At 42.2% G+C, this 10106-nt stretch overlaps 1 protein-coding gene across 1 annotated transcript in view; it reads left to right on the plus strand.

The window, feature by feature from the left end:
• The first annotated feature begins 1974 nt into the window (after nucleotides 1–1974).
• Nucleotides 1975–10106, plus strand: part of fryl (furry homolog, like) — a 55015-nt gene continuing 46883 nt past the window's right edge. Inside the window, 2 exon segments of the mRNA XM_035653765.1 lie at nucleotides 1975–2568; nucleotides 4638–4703. Of these exon segments, the coding sequence (XP_035509658.1) occupies nucleotides 2340–2568; nucleotides 4638–4703 (295 nt within the window). The 5' untranslated portion in view covers nucleotides 1975–2339.

The raw sequence follows: 10106 nt of genomic DNA on the forward strand, positions 1-10106 counted from the left end.
CAGTTGTCCTGTTCTCTATATCCAATGGGGCCAACATAGTTTGAACTATTAAACTAAGACTGCCATCCTTACAAACAGCACAGCGTTTATAAGTAGGCTTAAAATTGTATTTTAAATGTATTGGCTACTTTCTCTATGGATTGTAAAGTTTTGAAACTAAATTTGACACTAAACAAATTGAATTTTATTATGTTTGTTATTTCATATATAGCTTTGCACAAATGAAGTGGGATTTTTCTGCGGAAATGTTGGTGAGCCAGAGTCCAGCCCTAACAAGCTTTCTGGTAGTTTGCCATCAAATCTTGCTGAGCGTTTTCTTTTTCCCAGCCGTGTGGGCTTGTCAGTAGATTTCAGCAGTTAGTTTGTACTGCTTTGTGTGCTTTCTGCCAGCTTGCCTCTAGGGGGCAGAGTTTTTGCTAAACTTCTGCACTGCATTTATCATTGCATTCTTCCACTGTGTGCTTACTGTGCAGGCAATGATTGGTGCTGGATAAATGTAATAAAAAAGCAGAGTTGAAATGAATGTGTATGTTTTTTTTTCAAGAATCACACAGGGGGAAGAAACAGAGAAAATGGTAATTTTTTTTTTCTTCTTGTACTTCCCCTTTTTGGCCCTTGACATAGTTTGTATACTGAAACAGTTACATAATCTCACTGCAATTTTCACACACTTTCATAGACGGTGTAAGCACTTCCTTAGTAGGTTTCTGACCACTGGTCTTACACACAGTGCATTTTTGCATTGACGCTGTTACTCTAAGAAAACATCAAACTTAAAAGTTAGCTATAGAATACCTCTAGACATGTGATCCATGACCATGTGGAACAAAAAGACTCCAAAGCCAGCCAATGGAAACACAGCCATGAAACTATTTGGTTCTCATTCTGTAAATCCAAAACAATTGCCTACTTACACACCCGAGACTCTACAATGGGGTCTATGTGTGGCCACAGAACCAAAAACAATGACATAAAACAGAGTTGAAAGCTGCAAAGATGGGTTTTAATTCCCATTGGCTTCTGTAGCCCTGCCAGCTGTTTTACATTACACTTAGTCACTAAATTCAATGTCAAATCAAAATACCTAATGGAGTCTTAATTAGAACAAGATAAAATAAGTATTGTGCTGTTTTTTATTGCCCACTTGCTTTATTGTGGTGCATAATTAATGATGAATCAGCAGAAAAGGCTGATCTTAAAGGTGTTTTAACACTTTGCTGCACACTGGTGCTACAGTCATCTTTCATTTTTGTGGAGTGTTACAGCTTTGTATAGCTATTGAGGACTGGCTATGTTGGTGCTTGGATGGCCTATTCATTTTTTTTTTCATTCCCAGAGAAGAGCAAATTGATGATTTCTTAAGGCAGTGAGCTTTCATAAGAGTCAGCACAGTATAGCCCCTCTCACTCCTCAGCTAGGGATATTTGGAAGGGTTTGAGTTTGCTGCAGGTACAAGCTGTGCAGCCAAGCAGAGCACAGCAGTCTGTCACCCCGTTTCACAGACCCCATCACTTTGCTCATTCTGCTTCTCTTCATAATAGCTCAGCACAGTCGAGCAGAAGTGAAAGCTAAGGGAGGGGTGCTCTTGTTATATAAGTAAGTTTGCAAGAAAGCAAACAGGCATTTGTGTTTGTGTATGAATGCTAACAAGCAACACCATACAGACAACGATAAGGGCTATCAGTAAATGCAGGCGGGCAAGTGTGGCCCACTCCACGGAGCTTTCCTTCTTCTTATTGTGTCTGTCAATCTTCTTCCTCCTCTCTCGGTGTATTTCACTGGTGAGCAACACAGGCCAGCAGGGTGTGGCTTGTGTCGTCTCTGTTGTGATTGGCTGGTGGCCCAGGCTTGTGTTATCTCCTGTGGAACATGTTCTAGTCCCACCCCAGATAGTGCCTGGCACTCAAACATAGCCCTGCCCACTCACAATTACATCACGACCCATGAAAAGTGCCATGTCTGTTTGCTTTTTCAGTTCACTGTGAGCAGACAGGTAATGTTGCAGCGTAAGAAGTTTCTCACTGTCACCTTGGCTAGCTACAGTAAACAGTTTCTCCTCTACTAGTTAGTCCAGAAAAACAACTTAAGAAAGCCTGACAGGTGGTGTCTGTTCTGGTCTGTAAGGGCAGATCTGAGGGTCACACGTACAGGCCTTTACAGTGACTGAATATCTAGATATTGCATGTAGGTAGCAGCTGGAGACGGGGACTGTACTCTGTCTGCTGGCTTGTCTGTTAATGGGGCGGATGAGACAGGCAGGTAGGTTGTATGGGAGAATGACATGTCAAAGGCTATTGGACTACGCACCAGAGTGAAAGACAGGAAAAGTCTTGTCGAACATGGAATTTCTGAAGAGCCTGGTTCCGGCTGCCATCTCAGGGGAAGGGTCCATTGAACATGGGGGAGCCGTTCCCAGGGACTCGGGTCCACGGCTCCTTCGCATGAAACGACTGGGCCTGCTGGTCATGGGACAGACCATTGATGAGGATCGGATAGATCCGATGATAGAGGTAGACACAGGGATTGCGTCCTCCACGCCTGCCCGCAGTAACCGAACCCGCCTTAAAGGTATACCTGACTCAACTGCGTATCGATGCAGTACTTATGTACTGTATAATCTGTATTGAGTTTGTGTTCATCTCTGCTAATTAACAAGACTACTTCATAGGTGCTTTTTATAATTTACATTCTTAGTTCAGTGTAGTTCAGCTTTGTTAACATGTAACCAAGGTTGGCTTTACCCCCACCCCCTTTATGCACACATGCTAACATGCTCAGACATACACTGGACAGATGTACTGTACACTGTCCTCGCTTAACCCTTCCCTTCCAAAGGAGAAACTAAGATGGCGGCCAAAAACGCACCCCTGCAATTCAACATGGCAAAATACATGGAAGGGGAACCGCAGCATCTGTAGATATAAAAGGCTCATTCTCCAAAAAACAAAAGGATTCTTTTACTCAGGTGATTATACAATAATGAAAACATTACCAATGCATATTATATTCCATTTCTCCTAATAGATCCTCCTAAATGTTACACACTGATATTGGATCTTCTTATTAAAAGGTCCAGAGTGTGAAAAAGAAGTTGTACATGACGTACATTGCAGCTGTGGTCTGATAATAGTAACAACAGAACATAATGAGCAGCAGAGAGTTGGTTTATCTACAGTACATGGTTATTGTTTTGAGCATTTCAGTAACATTAACTTCCCTCATAGTTCACAGAGCGATCCTTCTGTCAGGAGAAAGAACAAAGTCTGTTTGTATTATATCATAGACTAACATCATGTTCTTTAAGTTTTTCAGCCTAGTTAGCCAAAATGTGACCTCAAGTATTTTAACAGTAGCAACCAGACAGGACTGAGTCAGAGGGCAGCTGGTGCTGGGTGAGCCCTCTGTCAGATGTGTGAAGGTACCGACTAACTTCACTGGCTGAAGAAGACAAAGTTTAGGCTAGATTAGAGATTATTATATTTTTGTTCTACATGTAAATGATTTACCACAGTAGGCTACGATTTTTACACAATTCATAAATGCAGTTTGCCCCCCAAAACAATTAAATGACAAAAAGTATTTCAAATGGCAGACATCAGCAATTTACAGTTATCAGACCTTAATGAACATCTAGCAAACTGAAGACTCAGATATGACAGCGGGTTGCCCAAAAACTACATATGTACTGTGAATAGGCAATTGTTTGCTAACATGTTATCTTTATTTATATTAACTTTATATGGGGCTGTGTTTTTGCCAGCTTGTTTTAACTTTTCTGCCCCAAGTGGCTTTAACTCCGTATCAAGGAACACGTGGCAAGCTAATCATCAGATTATATACAGATTGCTTGTGCGTTGTCTTGTGATGCACATTGAATAATTCTTTGCTTATTAACAAACATGGTTGGAATATAGCCAGTGTTATTTAGCTGGGTTTTTTGTGCATTTATAAGAGCTGATGAGAGCCTACTTGTTGATATTGGGTAGTGATATAAAGCATTATAGGAATCCATCAAAGGAAAACAGTGATCTTCTGGTAATGCTGAGCTAGTATGCCCTGTACAGCTGTATTAAGTAAAAAAAAAAAAAAGAGTATAGTTAGAGGACTAGTACTGGGACCTGCATACTGTGGCGTTTGAGAGTTGAGGTCCCAGAGTATGCGTTGTGCTGACAGTGTTAATCCTCTGAAGTAGGTCTGTTGTGTCTATGGATACAGTAGTTAAAGTTTTAGTAGATGTGTGCACACATACAAATTATGTGTACGTGCAGGCCAGCCAGTTTGCATCACCAGTGGGGTGATAATTTGTCGTCAGTCTCAGTGTGGCTTCTTTACAGTACCTGTCAGAGCACGCTCGCTCCCTGTTTGCTCGTGGCTAAAGCATGACCTCCGCTCTACTCACCTAGCCTCTTTTCCTCTGAGAATAGGACTAACCAAGACAGCTAGCTAAACTAACCCACAGTAACAATGATAGTTTGTTTTGTGTTTTAGCTGGACTCCAGTAGATGTTTGTGCTGCTCAGACTGCTAGTGAGATATAGTTATTATTACAAAACAGCAAGATGACTATTCTACAGAATTCACTGGGCAACTTGTTTTCAAATCTTTCCTTTCTTTCTTTCTTTCTTCCTTTCCAAATAGGAAACATCCGTCATATTAGAAAAATCTCCTTTTTTCATCATGCTGGTGGTGTCAGGGGTCATAATGGTGAGTTATGTAATAAAAGTGATGTGATTACTACAGTAGTTGAGGTAAGGACACAGAGCGGTTTGTCTGGCATATTCATACCTCAGGATCATTTTCCCTGTGTTTAAATCAGAGCTGAGTGCCACTCCCTTGTTGCAGAACTGGCATGACCTGCCTGAGTTGGCTTTTAAGGTGGTGCTGCTCTTTTCTTTCTGTCATTTGTCTTTCTTCGCACACAGTGACATCACCCAGTTGCTCGACATACAGCTGAGTTTTTGGGAAGGGTTTGATCCGGACAGTATTTGGTTAATGGGTGCAGCAGGTTTCCTGTTTGTGATTCGGGAGTGTTTGGAGCATGTGACTGAACATGAGTGTACACTGGTGGGTTGTACTTCTGTAATGAAAGATGTGCATGTGATTTATGTCTGAACAGTTAATGGGGCGTGTATCCAGACAGCCTGAACAAACTTATTCATCGTTTGTTAAATGGTTATTAGCCAGCTATAGTGAAACAAACCCCCGTAATGGTGCAGCTCAGTGCAGACTGAACTTCCTCCAACCAGCTCTCCAAATAAGTGCTTCTTCATAGTGTACAACTTGAAGATGGCCCATTTGAAGAGCTATGAGTAATGAGCTGACCTTTTTCTACCTGTGTTGAGATGAGTTTTAATTCAGATTTGCCCGGCGTTCCGCTCTGTCATTCCATAAAGAGGATATGCTCCTGACCTAAGAATGACTCTTTGCTGAAATGAGTTGCCTCTCTTCATTTGCTACAAGGGAAATCTTAGAAATGTCATTGGGTCGATGTGTCTGTGGTTTGTGTGCAAGGAGTTGTTTATAAAGATAATTTTGATTATTTAGTCGTACAGCTACAGAGCATAATACCGTGGAAGTTGGCCAGGGAAAATGTGGCATAATCAATATGTGTGCTGCAGCGGCCATGGGTTCAAATCGGACCTGTGACCCTTTGCTGCGTGTCATCCCCCCTCTCTCCCCCTTTCCTGTCTATCTTCAGCTGTCTTATGCAGTAAAAAGAAAAAGGCAAAACAATCTCTCTAAAAAATACAAAAAATGTAGAATGTAGAAAATAGAAATGTATGAGTTTCTGTCTTGATCATTATTATGAGGAAGTATGAAATAGCTGGTTCCTGACTCAAGTGAGGAGCTGTGCAGGTTGCAGAGTTGTGCTGCATACCCAGACTGCTGTGATGGATCTAAATGGCGTGTCCTCTGCAGCCCGGGCTCCATTGGGGAGGTCAGGGATTGAATTACAGCTACTATCGATTATTGTTCCCACCACTGCCCTTCAGAGAGGCCAGGACAGGAAATGCATCCTCCACCCTGTGGACTCCTGGGAGGAACAGCTCCCCTATACTGTCTACAGTCAGGATGGCTAGCTGTCAATCACTGCTCCCACTTTGGGAATGGAGCTACTACAACTTGCCTTGGTTGTGCATTTAGTTGAGATTATTTAATCAGTGAGCTCTTCTTTCCAGGAAGTCCGTTATGATAATGTTTATTTGAAGTCCTCAACTTACGTCAGCTCTGTTGGACAGCAGCTCTTAGCTCTGATGTTCCCAGAGAGATGATGTTGTGACTTATTCCGCTGCATTCCTTAAACAATAAAGCTGTTTACAGAAAACAGGGCTTGCAGACGTCTCTGCATGTTTGTATATTAACTGTTTCGCTGATAAGGAAGATAATATGAATTCTAATTCTGTTTTTAAACAATGTGTACGGACAAATACCTCTGCCTTCCTCCTCCTACTAAGGAGCTTGAGCTAAAGGCTCCAGTTAACCTAAAAAGCTTGTTTTAGGGAGACTCAAGGCCTGGAATAGAGGATTTCCAGATGCCATGGCCTATACATGTTGTTCTCCCGATTTAAAATAAAACTCCAAACATGTCACATCAGGGTTTGTTTGTTTTTTCAGTGAAAATTAAAATTGTGATGCAAAAATTATCATTCCCACTAATCATGAATCGTATAGCAATTGCAATATCTTTCAAAATAATGGCAATATGATGTTTTTTCCATATCATGCAGCCTATATCTGACCCAATCTATCCATCCACTTTGCCGTGCCCCGCTGCACTCGCGTTGTGTAGCAGAACTTGGAAATATCTGTTGACTCATGAAAGAGCTCAACAGTGCCCAAGTAGGCTAAATTCAAAATATGCTTTGATAGAAAAATAATAATAATAATAAAATCATTTAACGCTCAGCAAGTATAAGCATATTCCCAAAATTGTGAACTATTTAATGTAATGTTAATTGAAATGTCTCTCCATATCATCTGCATATAACTATGATATGTAATTACTGGGACTCTTGCTTGTTTTTTTTACAAGGCAGAGTTTCACAGTGGAAGCCTGCGTCAGGGTAGCACCAGCCATGGCTTGACAAAGCATCTGCTTGTGTTGTGTTTGTTTGCAATGAGCTCTGCCTCATTTTGCATAACTTGTGTAGTGGAGGACATGTGACAGCGGGAGAGACTGAAGGCGAGAGAGAAATAAAGACTAAACTAAAAGAAGACAAAGAGCATTTGTCTGTTGCAGCCTTTCCAACGCTGTTCCCCTCAGAATATTTTGATAACAAACTTAATTCTGCGCTTGACTACAAATTGCTTGATGTCATGTGGCTCTGTTTTTAAGTCTCTGAGGGAGCAGAAGAAACTTGTCATCAACACAAGATTAAAATATCAGATGAATCAGGTGTGTGTCTGTGTCTCTGTTACATTCACGCAAACACAGTGGGCTGTTTTCTCACTGATGCAGTGTGTAGTGAGTTTGTGTCTTTGAGTAACTATGCCTGGTAGCTTTTGGACAGAGCAATGATGTAATGCCTATGACTCCACTGGGTGTGAACGGTTAGTTAACAAATAGATTAGTTGTGGTCACCATCACGCCATGGTTAAAAACGGGTCAGAAAGTACCAGTAACACAATGTCTGGTACCCATGTCCCATTGTTTGGTCATATATGAGGTCACATACCTCATATTCCTTCTGAGTGCAGTTGGAGTACAGTGTACTGTGTTCTGAAGATGTGGATGTATTGTACATGTTATTTAGTAATATAATATGTTTTATTATTGTGGTGCAGAGCTCTGAGCCAGTTGTGTGTTCTCCCCCATGTTCAGTTTATCCTCCCTTTTTCTTTCCCTCTTCCATCCTCCCAGTCTTTCCTTTCCCTCCTACTGCAGTCAGGGATGACGCATCAGTATTGCTGTGGAGCTTACAGGAAGTGTCGTTTTGATAGGCCAGTAGAGAGGCAGCACAGTAGCAGCTCTGACATGCGTATGCATTGCTGAACCACAGCCAGGGAACACTCGCAGCATTTTGATGACATCACCCACACTCTCCTCCCGCCTCCCTCTGTTTGCTGTTGAAACAAGCTCGCTCTCACTCAGAGAGAAAAGAGCAGGCATCAGTAAAAGAACAAGAGCTAGCTCGGAAGAGGAGGGGCCGCTCGTGAGCGAATGAAGAGAGAGACAGAGCTTTGGGGGGAGGCAGAGGGTGGCTGACGGTGCTAGTGAGCTAGGACTGGCACACACACACACACACACACACATACACACACACAGGAAGAGAAGAGGAGAGGGAATATTGCAGTACATTGTTAAGACTTCTGTCGTGTACTGTTCTGCTGCTGTTTCTCTCCTACCAGGAGCAAAAGTTCTCACGCAGTTTTGTCCTTTGCCTTTCTGGATTTTTCTGTGCTGAAATGGGGATGAGGGACTCTGTGGATTGGCAAGCGGGCAGCAGGCGCTGGGGTGGAATACTTCTCTAACTAGCCAGGCTATGCTCTCTCTCCTCTTCTCCCGGCATAGTTTCTTTCTTCAGTGACCTAGGTGGCAGAGGAAACGAACTGGTAGCACTTCTGTTTGGGTCTCTTTCCTCAGCAGCTGCACATTCGGGATGATGCCTTTAACTAGCACCTGTGGAGGGTAGTATTCAGCTCCAGTCAGGGAAGAGGAGCGGCAAATGTGAGGTGTATATTTTTGAGAAGAGTGGAATGTTTGGGTTTTGTGAAATGAAAGTGACAGGAGTCCTGTAAAAAAAAAATTGTGCCTTCTGGGGAAGCCTAACTTTTGAGAGCCGCCATGCTGAGCCTGCAGGATTCGGTCTTCTTTGAGATCAGCATCAAATCTCTGCTCAAGTCGTGGAGTAGCAGCTGTGAGTACCTCGCCAAGCTTGCACTCATGTTTACATACCAGACTTGGCCACCAGACTTATCTACCACACACAGCCAGCAGACCCTGTGCAACATGTTTGCATGCAATCCAATCCATGCTTGGAGATTTCCTATCTCCTCCCTGTGTAAGAAATGTGGTTATTAATGGAGTTGTCAGGTTGAATGATTCTTTAGCCAGCATTGTTTGATGTTTATGCAGGTTGCCAGAGTTAATCTCTTCCTCCAGCAGAGTCTACCCTGTTCCCCTACTCGCTCCTTGTTGTCCCATGGATAATGTTTCTATTGATGAGCATCTGCTGATATAGAACACAGGTGGACTTGAAGTACTCTCTCTGTTGCTCTGAAGGCGCTGGCTGCTCCCAGCTCGTCCTTATTCTTTCCATCTTTGTCAACTTTTTAAAAAATGTCAACATTCAAATGTCTCTCTTTTAGTCTTCCATAGCAGCACTCAATGCAATCTTCATCCCTCTTTTTTCCCCTCTTACTTTTATAACCCTCTTCTCTCTTCCCTCTGGGGCAGCTAATGTTTCTCTACTATTGATCTGTCTTCTGGTTTCCTCCTATTATTAGCTTCCCATACAGCCCCTATTACATCAGGAATAAAAAGGCGCTGGCTCCTCAGTCTCATTGAAATGTAGTGGCGGACAAAGGTGGAGTTGCCCAGCTGGTGCTGCTTATCCATCACTCCAGTTTTACCTGCATTAAAAATTAAAACACACAACCCTTTTTCTTCTGCAACTTGACACAATGCACTTTTACCTAATACATTTTCAATATAAAAAAAATAAATACATTTGTTCAGTATTGAGGTTATGTTTGTGTTTAAATTTGGATGATATATTGCATCTCTGATGGTCCTGTGTATCTACTTTGACAAACCTGGCTCTCCACACAACAGTTTGAGTGCACAGTGAACAGCACATAGTTTGCAACACATAGCTTTGCTGTGATTGCAGAACCTCAGCCGCACAAATACTGACCAAACATTCCTCTTGTACAAAAAAGGAACGTATAGTTTGCCTTTTTTAAGGGATCACCTGAGTTGTCCTACTTGGGTTTAAATTAAAAGAGAAATTTGTGTGAAAGTGATATCACAAACTGTAGAGCCAAGTAAGGGACATGTTGTAGTTGAGTAGAAATCAGATCACAGGTTAAAGACTTCTTCTGTATTGTAAATGTTGATAAGATCTTCATGTCAGTTCTGTCTTGCTCTCTCTGTCTCTCTCTCTC

Source organism: Morone saxatilis, unplaced genomic scaffold (assembly GCF_004916995.1).
Source record: "Morone saxatilis isolate NCDOM2014 unplaced genomic scaffold, NCSU_SB_2.0 Contig12, whole genome shotgun sequence".
Lineage (NCBI taxonomy): Eukaryota > Metazoa > Chordata > Actinopteri > Moronidae > Morone > Morone saxatilis.